The sequence below is a fragment of the Monodelphis domestica genome, chromosome 1 (genome assembly GCF_027887165.1).
Source record: "Monodelphis domestica isolate mMonDom1 chromosome 1, mMonDom1.pri, whole genome shotgun sequence".
Taxonomy (NCBI): domain Eukaryota; kingdom Metazoa; phylum Chordata; class Mammalia; order Didelphimorphia; family Didelphidae; genus Monodelphis; species Monodelphis domestica.
The window spans coordinates 248157407-248183601 of NC_077227.1; the positions used below are offsets into that span (position 1 = coordinate 248157407).

Here is a 26195-nt window from a genome sequence, read left to right on the forward strand (position 1 = left end):
AGAAAAACTAAAGGGTGGAGGGACAGGAGGAAGAGAGAATAAGCATTAGATGCTTTTAGGGGTTTGGGTCTCAGTTCTCTTTCTCACTACACAAAAAGGACCTGTCTCAGATCAATGCTGAGGTCAAGTCCCCCCATATGGTTCCCTGGATCAGCCTCCTCACCCATAACCCTGAAGGGTTATTTTCCTTCAAAGGCAATACAACTTAGACCTCATTAGAAGAAGCTCAATGTCCATAAAGAGGAAGGTGATAGCCTCTGAGTTCTGCCCTGGTCAGACCACATTTATATTGTGTTCCATCCTGAATACTCCCTATGGGAAGCACACTGAACACTGATAACTTGAAGGGGATTACAAGTATGATGGAAAGCCTCAAGACCATTCCATATGAGAAGTATTTGAAAAAGCTCGTGATGTCTACTAATTGGTAGAATTAAAACTTAGATAGGGAGACCAGTTTGGATCTTTGCCCAAAGGGCTATAAAAGAGTACATACCCTTTGATCCAACAACATCATTACTAGATCTGTATTTCAAAGTAATTAAAAAAAAAAAGGAAGGACCTATATGCATGAAAATATTCAAAGCAGCTCCTTTTGTGGAAGCAAAGAATTGGAAAGTGAGGAGATGCCCAACAATTGGGGAGTGGCTGAGTAAATTATAGCATATGATTATAATAGAATGCTATTGTGTACTAAGCAATGAAAAGCAGGAGAAACTCAGAAAAACTGGGAAAGGCTTACTTGAACTGAAGCAGAGTGCTGTAAGCAGACTTAGAAGAACATTGTACACAGTGGCAGGAATACCACATGATGAACAACTGTGAATGAATTAGCTATTCTCAGCAATACAATGATCCAGTATCGAAAGGACTCATGATAAAAATGCCCTCTACTTTCAGAGAAAGAACTAATGGAGTCTGAATCGAGACCAAAGCATACTTTTTTCACTTTCTTAATTTGTGTGTGTGTGTGTGTGTGTGTGTGTGTGTGTGTGTGTGTGTGTGTGTGTGTGTATGTGTGCTGTTAGTGAGTTTCCTTTCACAAGGGGACTTATAAGGGAAAATATTTTGTATGATTACCCAGTTAAAATTTATATCAGATTGCTTATCATGAAGGAGGGTGAGATTTTGAGACTCAAAATTCTTTTAAAATATTGGAGGGGGCAGCTAGGTAGCTCAGTGGATTGAGAGTCAGGCCTAGAGATGGGAGGTCCTGGGTTCAAATCTGGCCTGACACTTCCCAGCTCTGTGACCCTGGGCAAGTCACTTAACCCCCATTGCCTAGCCCTTACCACTCTTCTGCCTTGGAGCCAATGCATAGTATTGACTCCAAGATGGAAGGTAAGGGTTTAAAAAATAATAATAAAATAAAATGTTGGATACTGTTTTTACATGTAATTGGGGAAGAAATACAATTAAATTGCAAAAAGAAAGAAAAGAAAAAGCTGGTGATGTCTATACCCTGGAGAAGAAGGGGATAGTAGTGATGAGATCTCAATGTTTTTAAAGCACTGTCATAGAGGAAAAATTGGAATTTTATGTTTCTCCCCAAAGGCAGAACTAGGAGAAACCCATGGAAGTTTTAAAGAGACAGATTTATTCAGCTGAAATAAACAGAAATATTCCTATAGGTAGAGGATTCAGAATGGACTACTTCATTCAAGCTATTCGAGAGAATACTAGAAAACTACTTGCTGGAGGTATTGTGGAGATTATTCTGGGTCTGCTGTCTCTTAGCCTCAGGGGCCCTTGGATTCTCTCTAGTTCTAGCTGTACTTCTGTGATTACATGTAAGCCACCCCTTAAACTTTGTAGAATGCTTTCAAGAAGTCATTCATGATGATTATACCTAACTCAAATACAGTTTCCTAGAGAATGGTACATCATTATTTTTGTTTTAAACACTTCACCTTCCTTCTTGGAATCAACCTTAAGAGTCAGTTCCAAGGCAGAAGAGAGATGAGGACTGGGCAATTGGAGTTAAATGACTTGCCGAGGTCACACAGTTGGGAAGTGTCTGATGCCAGAGTTGCACCTAGGACCTCCAATCTCCAGGCCTGGCTCTCTATCTACTAAGCTACTAAACTATCCCAAAACATTATAATTTTTTTTAAATTCTCTTTTCTTAAAAACCCTTAACTTCCCTTCTTAGAATCAATACTGTGTATCAGTTCTAAGGCAGAAAAGTGGTAAAGGCTAAGTAATGGAAATTAAGTGACTTGCCCAGGGTCATACAGTTGGGAAGTGTCTGAGGTCAGATTTAAACTGAGGACCTCCTGTTTTGAGGTCTCTCAAAGCCACTAGCCACCCAGCTGCCCCTTCCCCATCCCCATCCCACATTATTTTAACAGTACTCTTCAGGACTCTTTGAATTCTTTCGAGTCTTCCTACATAAAATAAGTTAAGTAAGACTGAGCTTGCTTTACAATGCTGCTTCATTCATTACAGTGATAATGAGGAATAAGTTATAAAGTGCCATGGACTCCATCACAACTAGCCACACAGCCATGAAATAAACCTTTGAAAAATATAGTTTCCCAGGACTCTTGACACTTGCTTCGTAAATTTGAGAGCCTATCTTTACCAGATGCTTTTGCAATGATGAGCTCATTCTTTTATATTGCTCTCCTTGCTGTTCTGTCTCTGCTAGGCACACTGTTGACATTCTATAATGCACATTCTCCAACAAACCCAGTCAGTACCTATCCAGCTGCTGGGCCAAGTGATGTGCTATAATAGTCATCTCAGTGTGCTTTCATGAAGACAGCAACAGGCCTGCAGTGTTAGAAATCTTGTTTTATCTCCGTGGCTCATGTATTTGCTGAAGAAAAGACTCTCAAGACACTCTTTTTCTGTGCTTCAAAATTTGCCATTCTTTTGTCTTCTGACTATGTTATAGTTAAACATGTAAGAAATGCCATTCTAGGTTCAGCATTGTGCTTTTATCTAACCCATTTTCTCTTCCTGAAGAGCACAACAAGGAGTGTTTTATGGGATTTCAGGTCTTTACCCTATATAATATTGGCTTCAGATGGCTAAGGATGAGTATCCTAACCTCTTCAGGCAAGCTATTATAGGTAAATAACATTTTTCAATTTATGCAAATAATATAAATTTATTTAAATTTCTTCACTAAATGTTGAGGAGTTCCTCTAATGTTTTTTATAGTTTTTGCATAATCATATTTTTATTATAGCATTGAAACATTTATTTAGTCATTGAAATGTCATTACTATTTCTTCAATATTCTTTAATGTCAAGAAGTTACTTTTGCCCTTCAGTAATTCCAATATTTTCAAGACCCACCTCCTTCAATTTGATGAGAGGTGAGGAGTTAACCATCATTATTGAATCAGGGAGGGGAAAGGAGAAGGAATGAGACTTCTGATATTGGTAAAAGGAGTCTAGGAAATACCATAGCTAATAGAGATAGGTGTGGGAGAGGTGTTAAAATAAATGAATATGCAAAGAGAAGTCCCAGAGAGAAGTCCCAGAATGAGGATAGATTTTGGGATGGACTCCAGCAGTCAGAAAGCCAGAAGATATTATACACAAAACTTAAGTGATTAAGAGTAACACAAGTAGTTGGGTGAGTTGGGCTGGAGTTGGGGGTGGTTCAGGGAAAGAGAAGACTGACTGACTTCTCATGATTCTTTCATTTCTTAATGAAGCTATTCTGCTAGTCCCTGAGATCCATTCACATGTTCATTAATGTCTTTTACTCTATACACTCCTTTATTATTTATTTATTCTGTACCAGGACAGCATTTTAATTCTACAATTCAATATAGGTATTTTTTAGCTTTGTTTATCAGGGTGATGTAATTTGTATTAATCTCTTTTCTCTGGCCCATGAGTAGCTGCAAGATTTTTTAAATGATTTTTTTTTCTTCTAGTCACTTCATTTCAAAGGAAAGTCATATCTGTCTTGGTATTATAGCTTGAGAAGTCCTTCAACACTTCTTGAATAGACTCTTGGAGAAGAAGTCACTGAAAGTTCTCACTGTAATCATAAGTAGTAATCTATGAATGAAGAGGCTTGTGGGAGAAAGTTTCATCACAAATTTTTTCATTTCTTCATTTTCATAATTGGTAGCAGAGCTGTCTTCTGCAACAATAGAATTTTAGAACAATAATAGAATTTTAAAGAATAACCAATCTCTTAAAACCACGCATATAAGTTTAGTTCTAATGATACTACTTTATGAAAGTTAAAAAATATTAGAGTTAGTAAAGTCAAACAGTTGATAGGTAGGAAAAAAATGAATGTCTGTGAACAAAATTATGGTCAATGGCAAATATTGTTCTGAAACCATTCTTCAACAAAGTTACTTTGGGTTACTTATTCTCAGATACTTTTTTTCCTCATTGGATCAGTTTTAGTTCATTTTGGCATGGACACATACCATATTTAGCCACCATTTGCTATTATTTCCAGTTATTAATGACAGGTGATTTGTCTATTAGTCTGCCTTTAGAAAAATCTTTTAAAAAGAATTTCTAGCAAACAAACAAAACTATTCTTGTATACTGAGTAGCAGCCTCATAATGCTCTGAAGACAACTAGTTTTCATTTCGGCCTATAAAATATTTTCTCATGAGCCAACTCATGTTCAGGCATTCTTTACATCTTCTAATTGGTCTCCAAACTTCTCATCTTCTCTTTCCCATTCATCCTCCAAATTCCGATAAAATAACTTTCATATTGCACATGTCTAGCCATATTACTCACTTGCTCAAGAATCATTCATTGCTTCTAGGATAAAATGAAAACTCCTAAGCCTGATAGACATTTAAAGTTCTTCACAATGCGAACCTTTCCTGAATTTTGAGACTTATTTTATATTGTATACCTTTAAACATTCCATATTATAACTTTACTGTTCCCTGAATTTGACACCCCACTTCCTGCTTTTTGACTGTGTACAGGCTAATTCTTACCTCCACCACTCTCAACCAAAATGCCAGAACTCCAGTGTTTTCTTATGGGAAAACTTTCTTGGTTCTTCTAGTTACTGATTTTCTCTCCCCTTTCAAATAATCTTATATTTCTTCATCTCTATATAGTGTACTATTTCCTAGTAAAAATATAAATTTCTTGATGTCAGGGGCTGTGTGTGCATGGGAGAAGGGAAAGAGGGAGGAAAATGTATTATTGATATTCTGTAGGTGCCTTGCACATAGTAGGGCCTTCATAAATATATGTTAATTTGAATTGTTACATTAAATTGGATTCATTTATGATGTTGAATCTATCTCTGACTTTGTTAATATAATTATATTTCCCACATTTTCAGACTCTATCATAAGACTTCATTTATTTTACTTATACATACATTTTCCTTCCCTCCCACTGGTCCCCACAACTAAACAATTTTTAAAAAATAAAACCTTCATGATAAATGTATATAGTCCAACAAAATAAAATCTCATATTGCCCGTGTCCAAAAATAAATGTTTCATTTGGCATTTTAAGGTCATCATCTCTCTGGAAGCAGATGAGAAGCATTCTTCAATGGTCCCAGAATCATGGTTGATCATTATGCTGATCAGAGTTAATCTTATTAAATTAATCCTTCATCTTAATAACTTCCCTGGGAGGTTATCTCCAGTTTGTCCTCTATGTACTTCATTTGTACGTAGATGGTTTGCATGTTGTATCCTGTGATAGATTGTGAACTTCTAGAGAGTAGGGACTTTTTTGTTGCTGTTGTTTTTTGTTTCCTCAGCACTTAGCCTGGACTATAATAGACACTTAATAAATGTTTGTTGCTTTGGCGTTGCTACTAAATCTTTAAAAAAAATTTTTTTTAAGAATTGTTTTTATTGTATGAATTGTTTTCCAGAGTCTACTCACTTCATTCCAAATCAGTTCATATATATCTTCTCAGCTTTCTCTGAAAATGCTCTCTAAAGTATTTCTTAATTTTTCCATTCATTTATATTCCATAATCTCATAATTTATTTAACTGTTCTTCCAGTTGATAGGCATTCTCCATTCTCTTACTAAGGCTTACAGTTCTTGGGCACCATAGCTGCTTTTATAAATGCTTTTTGTATATATGTATTTTTTTCCTTTTTCTCTGATCTCCTTAGAGATATAGGCCTAAATATAGGAGGAAATGATGTTATAGCTGTGTTAAAGGTAAAACTGTGTCAATTTAGTACTTTAGGGGCTATAGTTTCAAACTGCTTCCCAGAATATTTCTCTTATCTGTTCACAGCTTCAGCAGAAATATATCAGGGGGTCTATTTACCCATGGAAACCTCCAGAATTTTTCATACTTTTTTTGTCATCTTTACCAATGTGTGAAATGGAACCTCAGAATAACTTTAAAACATCAGGTTATTTACTAGTTTCCTAAAATAAATCTAGTTTCTCATTTAATTTGGGCCCCAAGTAGTATCATGGTTATTTATAATTATATTCTCAAGTACGATAATTTTGTGCTTACATGCAAAGAATATAATAAATCAAATGGTTTAATGGAAATGAAGAAGTGTATTTGAGGAGAAAAAGAGGGATACTTTACCATCCCATTTTTTAATACATTTATTTTAATATCCTATGGGTCTTTGTGCATGTAGAAGAACTGTGGGTTTATTTGCTATGGTAAAATATATTTATGTCCTCTTATTTAAAAGGCATGAGGAATAGTAGAAAGCAATGGGAACATGTAATGAGACAAGGTTTAGTTTTTTTATATGCATATATAACTTTAAAGTTTTATAGAGTACATAATATAACCTCCAGTTTGTTCTCTTTATCTTATTTTTTTATTCATGATAATACCCTATGTATGACAAATATGAACCATTGCATTAGCCTCCTAAGTGTTATCTCTAAATCCAGTCTCTCCCCTCTTGAAATCATACTCCACATAGCTTCCAAATTAATATTCTAAAACTTCTGGTTTGACTATGCCATTCCTCTGCTCCAGAAGCTTTCCTGGTTCTTCATTGCCCATAGAATAAAATACATATTCCTGCCTCTCTTTTGCATTTAAAAGCCTTTTGCAAACTGGTCCTAGTCTATCTTTCCAGACTGACTACATTACCCACCTTCATCAATTTTACACTCCAATTAACCTGATCTCCTTCCCACTACACAATAGTCTCTCCCTTATCCCCATGCTTTTGTACATGCTCTTCCCTAAATCCAAAAAATTCTTTTTACATTTGCCTTCTTCACCCTTTAAATCCTTCCACAGCTCAGCTCAAGTGCCACCTCTTTCAAGGTGCTTTTTCTGATTCTTCAAGGTGTTAGTGACCCCCCTCCCCATTCTGTGCATGTGTATATATACATATATGTATATGTATGTGTTTTCTTGCTTTTTCATGTCAGTTATGATGAGTAAAATATAAACTCTTTAAAGGCATAGACTATCTAATTTTTATATTTGTATACATGACCCCTAGCAAAACGCCAAGAGTATAGTTAATTTTAAATAAGTGCTTATTGATCAATAGATTATTAATTCCTCTGCATTATGGTTGAGGAGGTTGAGACTAAAGGATTTGTAGTAATTTATGCAAATCTTTTGGCTAACAGTTTAAAAGATGGTATTAGAATCTATCCCTGGCCCTTGGTGATTGTTAAGAGGTCACTACAATGAAAAATGAAGGCCCTAGAGAGCTAAGTGTTATTAATTTGCAAAGGCTTTGTAGCTTACATGAATTTTGAGTTATTCTAAATATGCTGATAAATCTGAATAAAGGCATTGAGGGTATTATTTTGCATACAATATGTGAACTTGAGAGGCAACTTAGTGTAATAGTGAGCTGGCCTCAAAGCTAGGAAGACATTAGTTCAAGTACCATACCTGTCACACAGTTGCTCTATATTATCCCAGAAAAATCACTTATTTTTTCAGTGCTGTAGACAACACCTTAAGATTATAAAATGCAGAGAAGGTAGGAGCATTTGTAGAGAGAGTTTATTCCTTTGGGAGTTCTGAATACCACTGAATCATAGGTACAGTCCTCAGCTCTATGTCTGAACTCAAACATTTAGGAATTTGATTCTGTGATGATGAAAAAGATTAATAAAATTTAAGATTTTTATTTTAAGTTACATCTAATCCAAAATAGTCATTCATTTCTACTGAGTGATTATATGTGTGTATATTTACATACATATATTTTTGCTTCAGCATCGATAATCCTTTAGAAAGAAGCTTAGATTTAGTGTCTTGGAACCCTTGTTTAAGTATTGCCTCTGACACATATTCTGAATACAAACAAGCAATTTAACCCCCCCACCCCACCCCCTTGCCCCAGGCAGTTCTCTAAGATTGTTTCAGATCTGCTTGGTTGGGAGCATTTTCACCCCATACTGATCAAATGACAGAAAGACAAGTTCACACTCTCACTTTCCGCCTGCCCTCTCCATGCCCTCTACCTAAGTATGATATTTCAGTACTACAATAACATAGGTATAGCCTCTAGTGGGAACAATGGGCAGAAATTTAAAATCTAGTACTTGATTCCTAAATTAAAAAATCAGTTCTCCAAGATTTAGTTCCCAACCATGTCTATACACACGTATATAACCTTGTTTCCATTTAGTTTTGTTTTTTGGCAATATCTGATATGTTGGGCAGTGATGTATGAATTGATAATTAATTTATGAAATTATGAAATGAAGGTACTCATTCCTGTTTCTTTGGGTACACATCAGGAAGGACGACTATGGAAGCAGGAAGTGGGGTTGTTTAGCTATTTTAGGGGCAAATAGCACAGATAGTACAGAGTTGTTTTTGTTCAGTCGTTTCAGTTTGTCTAACTCTTCATGACCCCATCTGGTATTTTCCTGGCAAACATTTTAGAATGATTTGCCATTTCCTTCTCAAGTCTATTTTTCATGTGAGGAAACTGAGGCAAATAGGATTAAATGACTTGCCTTGGGTCACATACCTAGAAAGTGTCTGGGGTTGGATTTTAACTCAAGTCTTCCAGACCGTAAGCCTGGAACTCAATCCACCTTGCCACCTAGTTGCCATAACAGTACAGAGACTAGCAACAAAAAGACTCACATTGGTGTGGGGACAGAGGATGGAGTGGTGAGGGGAGACAGCGAGGGGAGACAGCCAGTGTGAGGAAGAGGATGGGACCAAGATTGCTATTGGAAACACTGTAGCACAGTAGTCCCCTTAGAAGATGAAAGCATGCCATGGGGTAGAGGTGAAAGTCAGAAGTTTGAGGTCTCATTTTATAGATTTTGAGGAGGAACAGACTAACTTTTATCTCCTCCATCTTGGGGTTCATTAACATTTCCAAATCATTTCAAGGTTGTCCATAAAACTTTAAAGTTAACATGTCCACATCATTTCAATATTATAAACACCATTTGTTGATCTGCTGATCTTTACTGCAGTTGTCTGGAATTTGTCTGAGATTGTAAAAAGATTCTGACAGCAAAGCCTGGATGTCTTCCCTTGATTCAGCATTTCCCCCCCAAGATGTGATTTTTGGTTAATATAGAATATAATTCGCAAATTTTACTCTTTGATCCCTGAGTTGACGTGTACTTGGCTTCTGGGTTCATTTTTGCAATCTTACTTCTTATTCCTATTTTATACTTACTGCTTCTGATTTCACTATACAGACTAGAAGGGGGATCAGAACAAAATACAATTTTTACATGGACTAAAAGAAAGGTCTCACTCTTTGTTACTCATATTCATCTCAGACTTCACATGCTTTGCCAGTATTTGCTAGAGTTACCATCACAGAATCTTTTCATCAATACCATATATTACAATTTCTTTCACTATTTAGTTTCAGATTTCAATTCAATTCAATGCAACAAGCTTTTATTGAAACTTACTATGATGACACTGTGCTAAGTGCTGACTATTCAAAGACAAAAGCAAAAACAATTCATGCCTGCAAGGACCTAACATTATATTGAACTGGAGCTTAGTTCAATGTTGGCAGGAAAATGGAAATCACTAAAGTTGTCAAAATGGAATGTTTCACTAACATTCAATTAACATCAAGAAAAACTATTGCTTGTTGAATGATTGAATGATCAAAGAATAAAAGTTGCCTTTATTTCCTTTTGGATTTATACTGAGGCTTCTAGGATGAATTGGAAGGAGAGCAGTTTATTGGCTGACTTGAATTAGAAGAGGAAGTATCTTCACCAGAAACTCCCTAGACCAAGAATATCACTGGTCCAGAAGGGGAAAAAGGGTGGTTAAGGATAGGGGAAATAGTGGGCAACAAAACTCTAGCATTGAATGCATACGTGTATATGCATTTTCTTTCTTTCTCTTCCTTCCTTCCTTCCTTCCTTCCTTCCTTCCTTCCTTCCTTCCTTCCTTCCTTCCTTCCTTCCTTCCTTCCTTCCTTCCTTCCTTCCTTCCTTCCTTCCTTCCTTCCTTGTTTCATTCATTCTCTCTCTCTCTCTCTCTCTCTCTCTCTCTCTCTCTCTCTCTCTCTCTCTCTCTCTCTCTATATATATATATATATATATATATCACTTTCTCTGGTTTCTGTCTTGTACTATCAACTTGGATAAATGGGTTTCTCTGTGTATGTGTGCATGCGCACGCGCGCACACACACACACAGAGACTTAGGAGAATCAACATTTCTAAGAATTGTAGAGTGATAGGAAGGAAATTCACTTGCTCTGAGACGGAAGCACTGGAAAGAAAAGGCAGCTCTCACCTATTGGTTAGATGAGATCAAGCTTCATTTCCTATTACTATTTCAAAGGAGAAGAAACTTGTTTTCATCTTTAAAACTCTCACCTTTGTAATAGGTTGAGACATAATACCAGATTCCCAGATATAAGATTGAGGCGCCTTGATTCCCACTGACTTCAGTTTATTACCAATTTAAAATTTCATTTTATTTTTTAAGGCCTGAAAATCATATATCAAGCTTGCCTCTTCTTCAGATCACAACCTTGCTTCAATGGTTCTAGAAAATGTCTTAAAATGTTCCTTTGACCAGATACTCTTTTACTTACATTTGGTCGACATTGGCATAATTCCTAATAGGTATATTCCTATTTTCTCTTTTTTCTTTGGCCAGAACAGTGACAGAAAATTAAATGGTTCTCAGAGATGAACTTTCCTGCTACTTCTGACATCTCTCTAGTCCACAAATCCACACTGAAGGAGGAAGATATATGGGATAGTTCATACAACTGTTTTTTTTAGTGTAGCAGATCTGTTGACAGGGGGATATAAATCACTAAGATTGTCAAAATGGAATGTTTCAACAACATTCAATTAACATCAAATAAAACCATTGAAGGAAAAATAAAAGCGGTCACTTTGAGTACCTGCACTTGGGGGCTTTACCACAGACCCCAAACAGACAGTCGGCCATAAACTACTCATTTATTGGACATTTTGGGATGTGTCTGCAGACCAGCATGTTGTTTCAGTGTCTGAGACAAACCACAAGGGATAACCATACTTTTGGAATGTTGTTTTTCCTTCTAACCTGTTTTTTCGGTTGTGGGGCTGGGTCAGAAAGCAATAACTCACTATGGGAAGATTTGAAACATACCCAGTTTTGCACCAGTGGGTGGCAGCAGATTGGGCTGAAACTAAAATTATTTCCCTACACATAATAGTTAGAACTATAGAGGCTAATGGCAATTTACAAATCCCTTGCCAAAAATATACTTTTTGTATTTTATAATATGATTTCTTATTTTTTATATAGTATCCTGATTTTATTGTTGATCTTGGGTGTTGATAAAAACATAAAAGCCAAGACACATGATTTTTAAAAATACTTTGGACTTAAGTAAGGGTTTATTATAATAGTATTTATTTTTTACTAGACTAATAAAAGAGGAAGAAAACGTGCTGACAAATTTTATTCTGTACCTCAGAAATTGTTCCATTTCTACAGTTATCACCACATTTTTGTTCTGTGTGCTGCACTAAAATGGTAAGATCTAGTGAAAAGGATATCAGACTTCCTTGGAAGACCTGCATTCAAGTTTTAACTTGACAAGAAAATTACACCTTGTGAAATGGATTAATAGCCTCCTATGTTCATGATTGGGAACGTGTTTTATAAACCATAAAACAAATATGAACTGCTGTTTTGAACACCCTTTGCAGAAGATCTTTTCACCTGACTGGATATTTGCTTCTTTCTATTTTATGTTTCCAGAGACTTGATCTGTTTAGTACTACCTCTTGTCATTTTCAGTCATTTTCATACAGCCACTCAGTGCCTGAAAGCCTTTTCATTGCATATATTTTTATTTTAAATTCTTTACGTATTAATACAAGCTTTAATAATCATTTTCTGACAAATCATGATCCACATTCTTTTCAAAGCCAAAGTTGATTATTGTTTTTTTTTGTTGTTTGTTTGTTTGTTTGAAGATAGATTCTTGGCAAACATTCTAGATTGGTGGTATCTTGACTTATTTTCTTGATTTTATAACAGTCTTTGGTCATAGATGACTAGTAGATTTTTACTTGTTAGATATCATATTTTGTGCAGGGATTTTAAAAAAAAATCAAGTCATGATTAGAAATTGCCCTCCATATACCATTCACCTTCTCATAATCCATATTCCAGTCAAACTAGACAAGAAATTGTTTCTCTTCTTATTTCTCTGTACACCCACCCAGACCCAGGTTCTATTGTCTGGAATATACTCTCAGTGATCACAGTCAGTCAGTCCAAAAGCAATCAGTAAGTGCATACTGTGTCAAACATCTCTAGGTTTTGAAACCTTTTCCTTTCATCAAAGGCCAACTCAATCATCATCTTTTCGAAACATCCCTGATTATCCTAGCTAACAGTGATGTCTACCTCCTCAGTTTTCCCATAGCCTTTTGCCTCCTTTGTCGTTGTCAGTCTGACTTTTATGGTGGCTGCTTTAAAGACATCTTTTTATCTGCCCTTTAAGGCATAAGCTTTGAGGGTAAGAATTGTATCATTCATTATCTGTCTAAACTTTTATATACAATGAGCACTTAAAACATGTGTATTGAATTTGAATTCCGTGTCAAAGGCCCTAGTGTGGGAAATATGCCAAGGCCTCTGCCTTCACAAGCCTAGCTTTATTGCCAGTGCCCATTGTCTCAGTCCGGGCTGCTCATGGAAGAGCCTGCTTACCTTTGAAAGCTCTATATATTAGATCACTAGATGTAGATAAGTCATTTAAACGCCTGAACCTTTGCTTCTTCTATTGACAATAGCTATGTGGCAGCAGTAGTTTGAGGGCTGGACCTGGAGTCAGGAAGACCTAGATTCAAATTCTGCATCAGATGCTTACTGTGTGATCCTGGGCAAGTCACTTAACTTCTATTTCCTCAACTGGACAATGGGGACGATAATAGCACCTACCTACCAGGTTGTTGTAAGAATCAAATGAGTTAATAATTATAAAATACTTTAGAAACATAAAAGGATTATTTAGATACTAGTTATTATTATTGGTACATATAGAATTATTTGTTATAAGCCAAGATCATATCCTTATAGTCACAGTTCTTTTACAATAAATAAGGTTTCTTTCCCTTCATCCCTGATCTCAAGCATCTGCTCATGGAGTCAGTCCTCGTCTCTCTAGGTTATCCGGAATAGAGGAACCACCCCAAAGCTGGGTCAATGAGAGAACAGACAACACAGGATAATAAAGAAAGGCATTGAACTAAAACTTCCCAGCCATCAGCTCTTGGTATATTCGAAAATACCTTGAGATGATGCAAAGTAAATAAAGGCCATCACTGAAGGGTCAATTAACAGATATTGATAACTTCAGAGAGCCATTTCAGTTGAATGATGAGATCAGAAGTCATATTTCGAAGAGTTAAAAGAGAGAAAAGTAAATGGACGCACCAATTATAGGTTACTTTCTCGAGGGATTTTAAAAAGAAATAGAGTATGAGGTAGTAACTAGTTGAGACAGAGAGCTTTTTGAGGATGAGGGAGATAGGAGGATGTTGGAAGGGGCATATGAAGCAGCCAGTAGATATGAAGATAATGAAGATTAGTGAGAGAATGTTTAGGAAATGAAAGATGCAAGGAACAAGCATCATTTAACAGTGAACCTGGTGGTTGCAAATATATTATGCTAGTAGAATCTAATGAAAGTTTCTTAAGATTACCTAAGCCAAATTCATGGACATGATATACTAGAAACAGAAGAGGATAAAATGGAAATCAGCAGAACTTCCCAGTTTCTAGCAATATGTCTCCCTTCTCTTCTTGCATGGGATTTTTTTTCTCTGAGAGAGTTGTGCTATTTTGGGTTAGAACCAGCTTATTTCAAGTACTGGGTGCTACCCAATGAAAATATACAGGGCTATTGCCTTCCTAACCAAAACTTCTTTCATTAACGAATGTTGATGGAACCACATTTAGCCACACCAATTTGCATGGCCTTTGACTTGATGTTTGTATTGAGCATCAAATCAGAGAATAATCAAGAAAAACATGCCAATAGAGAACAATAGAGAAAATTCTGCAGCTTCTTGGCTTTTGTGCAGCACTGTTGCATTAAAGGTTGTGATGAAGACTAAAATAAAACATTTTAATAAGTGGCACTAATTAATTTTTATCCTGCCTTTTTGTTACATAAGCTCATCTGCATCTACAGAACACATCTGGGTCTTTCTTCTCTTGTTTCTATGTACTGTATCATATTTTCTTTTCAGCAATACCCGGCAGCTATATTTCAGCGGCACAGATTAATAACATTTTACATCATTCCACATGTGTGCACCTGAATACTACACCTACTAATTTGACAATTGCCTATAGCAATAATGAATTTGAAGAACATAGTTGTGCACTTATGTACAGTTGTTTAACCAGAAGCCGCTTCCAACCCACATTTTTTAGGTCTCTGAGGACCCAGTGAAATGGAATGTAGGTTGGATTTGGTGTCAGAGGAACTGGTTTCATATCCTTTCTCTGTTACTTATTACTTGTATCCTTAGGGAAGTCTATCTCTCTTCCCCTTCTATTTTCATACGTTGAGATTATAAGAGAAAAAATACCGGAATTCCCTTCTAAGTCTAACTATCATCTTCCTGGGGAAGGATCTATGACTTAATCTCTTCCTCTTGTTTTCATTTGATCTTCCACCTCTGTGCCTACACTATGCCTACCTGCCATTCCTGCCTGCCTCTGATGCACTCCCTCCTCATCTCCTCTTCTTAGACTCTCAGTTTAGGTGCCTCCTCCTGAGGCCTTTGATGAATCCTCCCCTAATTTGATTGGGATTTTGATGGTAGTTTTTTGGTAATATGGGATTACTGGTGAGGACTGCTGAATCTACCAATGCAGAACAGCACCACTTTTGGAAACTGTAGTCATAATGTTTCCTGGGACAACCTACCATAGGAGATAAAGTGACTTGTTCAGAATTAAATTGTATTTATGAGAGGTAAGATTTGAATCCAATTCTTCCTAGCTCCTGAGGCCTGCTCTCTACTACATTAAGCTTTGTTTTTGCTAAGTATTTTAGTTTTATCTAACTTTTTGTGACCTTATTTAGGGTTTTCATAGCAAAGATAGCAGAGTGGTTCGCCATTTCCTTCTCCAGCTCATTTTACAGATGAGGAAACTGAGGTGAACAGGGAGAATTAATTGACTTACATCCATGGTCAAATATTTAATAAGTGTCTAAGGTTGGATTTAAACTTGGGATTTCTTGATTCTAGACCCAGAATTCTCTCCATTTCTCTCGCCAACTTCCTCTTCAAAGCTTCCTCACCACATTTATTTTGTTTTGCCTTTGTGTAGATATGTTCTGTCCTTTCGGTAGATTGTAAGCTTCTTGAGGAAAGAGGCTTGTTTAAGTTTGATCATTTTACCTCCAGTACTTGGCACAATGCATTTCCCACAATAGATACTAAAGTATAGTGCTATATGATGTGGAAGATAGAATTGAAAAACATTCCTGGACCTTGGAGTATAGCTGAGGAGTTAAGATATACACATATGAAAAGTTAAGCAAAAGCATGAATAATGATTCTTATTTTAATGAGAATATTTGGAATACTAATAGAGTTAAATCTTAAAATATGATTACAATGAACATTTTTGTTTTGAAGACATCCCTAAGCTTCAGATAGCAGGCCTGTTAATTCAAGCATTTAAAAAAAAAAACTCTTCTATCTAGTATAACAGGAGATTTATACAGCTTCCTGGAGTTGGTTGTAATAAAAATTTTAATTTAATTTATTTCTTTCAATGAATAAAAATGGATGTTCTCTCCCTCCCATCTTCTTCTCTTATTGAAAAGAAAAAGACAAAGAAAATACCTTGCAACAAACATGCCTAATGAAGCAAAAAAGTAAATCCCCCATTGGCCATGTTAAAAAAAACCTCTCATATCATACCTTGAATTCATTTCTTTTTAGTCAGGAGGTAGATACCATGTTTTATCATGTGTATTCTGGGATTGTGGCTGGTCATTGTGTTGATCAGAGTTCTTATGTCTTTCAAAAAAAATTTTTTTTTGTTTTAATGGAATTTGACCACTATCACTTGTCTCTTTTTTTTAGTCATCTGAATATCAGTTGAATTTGATTCTATCCAAAGGAGAAAGATGGAAGGAGGTTTATGCTTTAAGATAACTCTAGTTCCTCAATTATAGCTGTTGTCTACTCAGGATGAATAATCTATCCCATGATACGACCACAGATCATCAATGTTCCCCTATTTAACTCTCTGTGTTCCTTAGTAAATTTGACACTGATGATAACAAAATTATAGTAGCTAACATTTATATTTTTGCTATGTGCTAAGTAAATGCTTATAATTATTATCTTAGATGATCTTTACAACAACCCTGGGTGGTAGGTGCCACTCATTTCCTTTTTGCATATGAGAAAACTGAAGCTTAATTGAGGTTAAGTAATTTGTGCAGGGTCTGAGTGTCTGGGGCCACATTTGAATGCAGGTCTTCCTGCTTACAGGTCAGGATACTCTGACTACTGTGTGTCCCCTACCTGCCTATGATCATTCATCTCTTTGTGCCCTAAAAATGCTTCTGTTCCATCATGTATCTCCATCTTCTGTATACATACTTAGTCTGATCCAGCTGTTTTTCTCATCTTTGCTTTCTTCCTTACTCTTACATTTATTCAAGAAGCATATCCAGTCCCAACATGTCAGAGTCCAAATGTTTTAAATCCACTGTTCCTGATGGTGGGAAAAAAGCTTGTTATAAAATCTCTGCAGATCGTTTCCATTGTTCTTTTGCTACTTATTTTCTTTTTGTTCTTTTAGCTTCATCCTTCGATGTCCTTGGTATGACTTTAATTATTTTTTTTCTGCCGAGTTTTCTTTAAACTTTTTTTTCCCCTCCTTTCATCACTTCTGTTTTATGTGCTTATAATCTTTGTCTGTCTTTTTTTCAATAAATTTTTTTGGACTAGTTTATATTCCAAACCAAAGTTGTTCTTTGCCTGTCACATTTCTCTGCTTGTCAAGTAGATGAAGTATTTAAGCATTTTTTGATTGAGGCAGATTTTAGACTCTTGATCTCATTATGGTAAATGATATATATTGGCTAAACTTACCTACAAAAGTGTTATAATCCACATCAACATCCTTTCCTTGTCATTCTTTTTTTTTTGGTGTCAATAATTGTTTAAATAGCTAACTTTGTAGTGGTACATTATTTACTACATAATTTTCACATTTTTTCATTCTTCTAATTTTATCCTATGCATGTCCCTTAATCTTTCTCAGCTTCACATTCTTCATCTGTAAAATGGAAATAAATAGTATCATCTACCTGGTTATTGTGATAATTAAATGTATAAAGTGCTTTGTAAACCTTAAAGTCTTATATGAAGATTTGCTATTATTATTTTGCATTCATTTTGTAAAGATTAAAATTAATAATCAAATACTAAGTATTATATTTTTAAAGTTTTATTAATAATAACTAAAGCAAAAGAACAGCCTGGACTCATCCTGGTCACAGTTCAAAGAGAGCACGGGAGGAGTTACAGTAAACTTAAATACAATCTTGTAATCACACAAACGTGAATATGCAGGAGAGATAATAGGGAATTTTGGGAAATGTAGTTTTTTATATTTTAAGGGTTTAATTTCTAACTGTACATTACCCCCTATGATCTTTCTGAGGAGATCAGTCTCCCCTAAAGGATCATGGAAATATAACTAACTTACAAATTGTAATAATTTGTGGATAAAAGGAAAAAAAGAACAAAACCAATGATTACTAGGTTGACTAAAGGCCCATTTGAGGGCAGTCTCCTTTGGCATAAGAGTATACATTCAAAACAAAGGCATTTCAACCCCCTATAGTTCAATTCATATCCCAGAGTTCACTCTGGATTTTCTGGTGCAGCATGTGGTCTCTGAAGGCATCTGTCTTCATAGGTACATTCTGGATTCTGGGAGGTAGCAAGTTTCTTATCCTAAAATTGCTCAAATTCAAATAAAAGTTCACAACAATAACATAGTCCCACTTGAGGAAAATAATAATATTATACCTCTAAGGAGGATATAAGGATACATGGCTGAGTTATGAGGTATGTGAATCAATTTGCAAAAAGAAAATCAAAAACATCAAAAAATCCAAATAAAAGAGAAAAATAACTTGCAGATGAAATATAAAATGTAAAAGTCTTGTGTCTAAAAAAAACTAAGTAAAGGAAAAACAAATCTATAACAGGTCCTTGAATCAGGGCCCAATTAAAATGATTTAAGCAATTATGTATTTACCCAATCACTAGCCAGGACTATAGAAATTGTGCCACACCATGAAAGACAGAAAAGGGACTAGATTTCAGCAGCAAATGGGAACCAGGATGGCAGCAAAAGGAGTTGTTTAATAGAATGTGACTCAAGGAAGTCCTGCATTTAACATGTGTTAAACAGCCGCAACCTCGAATCTCAAACAAGTGCAAGCCCTCTTATTTTGGCTCAAAATTACATCAATCCCACTGGGATTGATCTTGTGTTCCATAGGCACTATACAGGTGCTCTGTGCTTCTTTAGCAGTGTATAGTGGCTCTTTTTGTATTCCTTCTCTTCTGGAATCAGACAAAATCATTAAGCAAAGTCCCATAATTCTTTTAAACAATCAATGGCATCATTTTTAGTCTAAAGCTTTTTGGGCTTGCATTGACATTAAGGCAACTGTATTTCAAACTTATATTACTGCAAAAAAAAGAATTAAAGAAAAATCTTTTCAATACTGTTGACATGTGCTTCAAATACAAAAAGAAGAGGAAAAAAAAACCTCAGATACTAAATTAGTAGATAATACACATTCAAAGAAGTACCAAAGTCCCCAAAATTCACAATAGGCCAGTTAATTACAATAGCAAACAAATCCATGATCATATTTCATATAAGGTGCTGCATGACATAAAAAAACCTATAAACCGATGGATATTTGTCACAGTTTTTACAAATGTAGCAAATCTTTCAACCTTGGCAAGTATGTTTTTAAACAAAGAAAAACTTATTTGGCTCTAGAATATCACCAAGAAATCTAGATTGTTCTGGTGGAAGTAAATTAAACTGAAGAGTTAAATTTATTCATGCACAAAAGCTCTTTTTGACTTCTTCCTTTATATACAACATTCTTTAAAATACATATAAATATTAAAAAATATCATCTGTTCAGATACCACTAGTTATATTAAATTATTTTTGAAGCTCCATTAACATTATAATTAAATTCTTAGCTTATTAAATTCTCTAAAGGTTGTATATGGCTTTTGATGAAGTCCATCCATCATCATCTATGTGACAATTCACAAAGGCAACATGTCATCTCCGATGGATCTAGTGAAAATGGTTTGGGCAAGATGTTCATGGACTTATAAAATGATATTTTGTTCTTCAGCAAAGGTAAAGGTACAAATTGAAGGTCAATATAGGCAAAACATAGTAGCTTAAAATGATTCAGTATAACAGAAAGATATTGATTAGATTAAAATAGATAAACATAAAAAAATTTAAACCTTAAAGCAATGAGTAAATACAAAAACCTGTGAGAAGGTACAGGCAGGCAATGCAGTCAGAATCCTTTTCACCAACCCCAATAGACTTGTTAACTATTATAGGATAAACTCAAAATAGTTAACAATAAACTTCCAGATCTCTTTGAAAGTTTCCTTCCCCTCCCCCAGTATTTATTATCCATTTAGATTTCTTTTGTCAGAGCTCTGAATTTTCTCATAGAAGCACAGGACAGAATCTCCACTCTTCATGTTAAGAGCAGTAAATACTTCTAGAACTTTGTCAAAATATTTCAGGGTGGTTTGTAGCATAAACAGCCTAGCTTGTGGCATATTCTTGAGGAGAAGGAAATAAAGTAGGAAATCTCCAATGAAAATAATAATTCCTAGGAAAAGAATTAAGCAGATCCAAACTGCACTTTTTATTTCTATCGACTCAAACTGTTGTTTCAGTTTCAAATATATTTTGCAATATCATTTTTCCTGAGACACAATGAATGGAAAAAATGGCTAGCTCAGGGTCAAAACCCTTGTTGTCAAAAATAGATTGGGGATATTTCACCCTCTTCAGGGCTGGGTGGCAGAGAGCAGGAAAACAGAAGCTCAGAATGGCAGGTAGGTCTGGTCACAGCAGAGCACAATGGCCAAGATGGCGTGAAAGCAGTAGGGTGGACAGGAGCATAGGCTTGAAAAAATATATCTATTCTATCTTTAAAATATTTGAGAATTCTATCCCTTTGTGGTTGCCAAAATGTAAAGATTAAAATTAATAATCCATAACTATTATATTTTAAAAGTTTTATTAATAATAACTAAAACAAAAGAACTGCCTGAACTCCTCCTGGTCACAGGTCATAGAGAGCATGAGAAGAGTCACAGCAAACTTAAATACAATCATATAATCATGCAAATGTGGATACACAGGGGAGATTATAGGGAATTTGGGGAAATACAGTTTTTTATATGTTAGGGGTTCAAGAATTTCTAACTATACAATTTTTAATTTTGCTTCAACTAGTCAGTAGTTTATTTGACTTCATAAATGACTTCTATATTATTACTGAGTCACTTGCTATCCATTAAGTACATTTAATTTAATTTTTTTCAGTGTTATTGAGTATTCACCATATCCAGAAACAACCTTTTTTTCTCAGATTTATTCATGTTTGCTAGAAATGAAGATTCTTTGTTGTGTACGTATTATTGTCGTCTCTCATTCCTTATTCCTGAACCATTATTTCCAATGCTTTTTTTCGGCACACTCATTTATGCCCACTCTTGCATTGGGGTCACTCAGCTGATATCAGAATAGATTTTGATTTAATGTGAAGTATCTTGATGAGTTTTTCATAGAATTTCTCCATCATTTGTAATGTAATATAAACTAGGATTTTTCATGGTGGTCATTTTGTAAATATTCATCTTTGGCACTTTATTGTAAAAAATTTCCAAACAACTCTTGCAATATTTCTTGTTGCATTTTGAAACACAATAATATCAATCCTACCAAGTCCTTTTTTTCTTCTTCTCTAAAGAGAACCATCATCCTCATTTAGTTGCAACTCATTGCCTTTTGTCTTCTGATTTTAAAATACTAGCTATTTTTCAAAAGTTTGATACTTTTTTTGCTGTTTTTGTTGGACACATCCAAAGAAGGTGTTTTAACTCTTAACAGATAATCTCTTAGGGTAATCTGGTTTTTCAGATGCTGATAGCAACTTGAAACTCCAAGTATATAATTTCCTCCTCAGACCATATCTTCATGTAACAAGATTAACAGTGATTTGAATCTCATAAGTGGAACATCCTTAGATTCTTTACTTATTAACTAGCTTTCCTTTGCCAACAGCACATAGTATGTGTATAGGTGTTTGTTGAATGATCCAAGTGTGGCTAAAGTTTGTATTTGTGGCTTAAACAAGGTGCTATTTGTTAAATTCAACTTCCTTAGGACATTGAATGATTATAACAAATCCTTACCATGATAATTTATTAAAAATATAGAGTTGACACACTGGTCACTTTTCTTTTCCACATCTTTCTCCTACAGAGCTTTTCAATTTTTTCTTGGCTACCAAAACCCCGCCCCTATAACAGGGTCTGCCATGATGTTCTAATTTACCTTACTTTTCTAATTAATAGAACTCAATTTATAGAGGTTTCTGCAGAAACATACCTGTGAGGTTAAAGAACACAAAGACTCTCCTTATTTCTCTCTGCCTTCACGCTTGCTACCCCCTTGCAGCCTCTAGCTAGAGCCTCAAAAGGTCATCTCCACTACTCAGCTATGTCTCCAGGAATTCTGAAATCCCACTTCTGGTATTTTGGGGGGATTGCTATGGCTATTTGCTCAGATGTTTGAAGGGTTATCATATGAAAAAAAAAGCATTAGACTTATCTTAATTTGCCACAGAGGGAAAATGAGGGGCAGTGGGAAGAAATTATAAAGGTCACTTAAGCTGCCTTCTAGAATTGGCAGCTAACCTCACAATTGAAACTCTTCTAAAGTTTGAAGAGCTGCCTCCTCCAAAGCTTCCCTTTTGTTCAAGGTAGCCGCTTGTTGGGAATACTGTAGGGTTCAGATTAGATGACCCCTCAGGCGCCTTTCAACTCTAAAATTCTCTGATTCTGTGAAATGAGCCATCTCTAGTATGTTCTTTGCTGAATAGTACATAACCTTGCCTTACATAACTTTGCCACCCACCAAATTACTGCTTCCTGCTACACATAGAGTGGTGCCGACTAAAATGTTTGCATTCATCTTTCTGTGACATTTATTGAATTTTTGCAAGTTATATTTTTCTTTCGTGTGGCATAACATCTTGGTAGCTATATCAATCAGCAGAGTAAGGTAAATGCTAATATTTTAATGTGTGCTGCTGTAGGTGTTTCTTGTCGGTTTCCATCCAAGTTCTGACTCAGCCCAACCCTCTTTAGTTTGTGAGATCTAATAAGATTATAGCACCGGGTGGTATAGCTGTAGGCAGCAAATACTTTGTGCCAAACAGATTTTCCTTTATAGCAAGTTCATAAATGAATGTGGGGCACTGATACACCGTAGTCATACCCATCCTAAGTCTCTTTGATTGAGTGCTTTCCCTTTTTAACCATTGATGTCTCTAAGATATTGCCAACTTCTTGGTCCATGTAATTTCAATGATTCCCACTCTCCTGGTGGGAAGTGATTGTTATTGTTACTCTTATGTTAAGTTAATGTTTCTTCTTCCATTAAGAGATTCATTTTTGCCTCCCACCCATCATTCCAATGGGCTCTATCTAATATTATTTTTAAAAATTTTTTTCTGAGGTAGAACTTGGCTAGAGAAGTTATATTTAATGAGCAAAGTGTTTATTTCTAAGAATTTTCATTCAAAAAAAAACAACCAGATATTTTGAATTATTTGGAAGCTTTAGAAACAGTTATTGAAGATGTACAACTGTATTCTAGCCTGTTTCATGGTGTTTAGAGTCAATATGCTCACTCAGAATTATTCAGCTAATTGTTCATTCTTGATGTTCAGATGATTGTTAAGTGCCTACTATTTATCAGGCAGTTTCCTAACACTGTGGATATAAAGACAGAAAAGTAAAAGCCCCTCCACTCAAGGAGCTTACTTAAAGTGGGAGAAGGATCTAAGAAAGAACAATAATACATTCATATATACATAGACACCAAATATATATGGATAGGCGCCAAGTATTTGGGGAGGCAGAAAAAGCTCTGAAAACTAATTAAATGGGGTCAGGAGATAGAGATGGAATATTGGAAAGAGTGTAGAATTTAGAGTCAGAGATCTTTCAAGTCAAATATTGGTTCAACTCCTTTATGACCTTGGACAAGCCCCTCCACTTACAAAGGCCTTGTTTTCCTCATTTATAATATCACAGGGGTAGCCTAGTCAACCTCTAAGATCCCTTCCTTTTCTAAATGTATCAGTCTAGGAAGGTCCTTATGTAGGAAATAGCACATATGCTGGGGTTTAAAGGAATATAAGAATTCCAAGAGACAAACTAAAGTTTTTCAAGGCTTCTCTGACCATCACCATTTTACCAGTTACCTGGACAATTCACTACTCTCCCCCAGTTCTGTACTTTGGCTTTTCTCACATAGACAGTGAATGAAATCAGATCACTCATAAAGGATAATTCATTTTTTTCACTTAAGGATTATTTTTGTTTATTTTGTTACAGATCTTCTAACGAAGAATCAGAGAAAAGAAGAAGAAATGGAATATCTGCAGGTAAATCCATGAATTTGAGTAGCTTTCCTTCTGAATTATTTATATTTAAAACCCAACATGTTTGTACTTTTATTAGTGCTACTAAATCTCTAGATTGTTTTCACACACATGCCAATATGCTGAAAATTGCAGTGCTGGACATAAAAACAAAATTGGGCTTTCTGGCATATGAGGGTTCTACATAATTGCCGAGAAGGTGGTGGTAATATGAAGATGGAAAGATTAGATGAGTTTTTGATCTCCCACTTTCAGAGCAACACAAAAGCTTATGAATACTGTCTACTACGTATGGTAACACTTGGGATCTGAATTGTTGGCAGCAGCATCTACATTGAAGAAATTGTGGTTCCTTCAGATGTTGAGGTCTCTATCTAAGTATTTATTCCATCCACCTTTCACCATACCAAAGAGAACCTCTTACGACCCTCATATATAATATAGAGGCTGGTGACATTAGAAAGTGGGACCAACTTGCACTCATGGACCTTCCTCTGTCCCCAAGGAGTGATAATAATGGGAGATAAAGCCATGCTGGCAAACCTATGGCATGTATGCGAGGGGTGGAAGGCTGCTCCCCTCCCTCTCTCCACATGCCTGAGGAAATTTCTCCCATCACCTGCCCCCTGCCCAACAGCCCAAGGGGAACACTTCCTTCCTCCGCTGTGTGGGGTAAGGCAGGGAGGTTGGGCTCTTGTGCAGAGTGAGGCTTGCAGTTTGGGCACTTGGTCTCTAAAATGTTCTCCATCATTACCTTAAAGCCTATTTGTTTGGATCAAGGGCTCAATGGGCCATATCTATGAATGTCATCTGCTCCTCAGTGTCTTAGAATGGGGCATGTATGTATGTATTTAATGACACATTTGGTGATGTTTCCAAATACCCAATATTATTCACTATCTTTTCTTGTACCTGGATGTTGGGTTCTACAATCACCATACTCACCAGAAGCCTTGACAGAAGTTTTCAAATGAGTAAAAATGAATTCTCTCAAATTTCTTGTTTCATTTTACTGTGGTATCTCTTGCCAAAGGGAATCTCAAGTGCCGGTATTTATTAATGGAAATATCATGGGCTAGCCTCACATGATAAAATCAATCTGAGTGATGTCATATTGTGGATCAAGAACTTAAAATCACTTGCACAACTTGAGTGTTTCCCATACCTGAAATGAGCCAATATATTTGAAAAGAGAGTTCTATAATAATAGCCCACTGGAGCTGAGCAATGACTGATGAGTTGGGTTAGAATTAAATCCTATATCTGATAAATGAAATCAGACTGATGCAGACTTTAAGTGCAAGGGAAGAACACTGATATTTGTTGTATGATTATTTTAGTGATTCATCCTCTGAGTATGTATGTATTTATAGGTGTAAGCTCAAGCAGAAGACTGTAGTTTTATTTAACTAGGAGTAATAACTATTCAATTCTTTCTTTTATAGAAAAAATAAATTCTTTTAAATACACTAAATCAGAGCCAGATATAAGAAAGCCAAGGATCCATGGTGTTCCATTCTGGTACCTAGAGGAATATCAAAATCAGCCCCAATTCTTGTCACCCTTAAGAAATTAACATGAGTAATTTATATTGTTACAAATAAACAACAAAGTCTTATTTACCTCAGTGATGTATAAAATAAAAAGCACTAAACGTATTGTGGATGTTCTGGTTATGTCTAGTGCTAGCCCTTAGAATGGCAACACTTAACATTCAAATGCTTTCTCAGAATAGGAGCTGAGTTGGATCCAGGCCTCTCATTTAATTTAATAGTCTATCCTGCTGCTTAGATGTTCAAAAACCTTGCCAGAAATTTATTTTGAAATGCCCATTAATATTATAGAGCTTTGGTACACCAGACACGCAATCCTTGGGCATTCACAAACGTATAGCATCTAGGATGTTGTCTAATGATAGACTTGTAGCCTTAAGTGTTGCCTCTTAATAGTGGCAATTAGTGTTTCATGCTAGCCCTTTTAAGAAATCTTCAAAGTATTAAGGAACC

The 26195-nt window shown here is 35.6% G+C and overlaps 1 protein-coding gene across 13 annotated transcripts in view; it reads left to right on the plus strand.

Moving 5' to 3' along the window:
* The window catches only part of CEP128 (centrosomal protein 128), a 566439-nt gene that overhangs the window by 435386 nt on the left and 104858 nt on the right, over positions 1-26195 (plus strand). For all 13 annotated transcript variants that reach the window (XR_008914955.1, XR_008914954.1, XM_056810609.1 and 10 more), the window contains one exon: positions 24143-24192. Coding sequence is in view for 11 of the 13 variants with exons in the window: in XM_056810609.1 (XP_056666587.1) it covers positions 24143-24192 (50 nt within the window). In the remaining 2 variants the exon portion in view is untranslated. The remainder of the gene's footprint in view (positions 1-24142; positions 24193-26195) is intronic.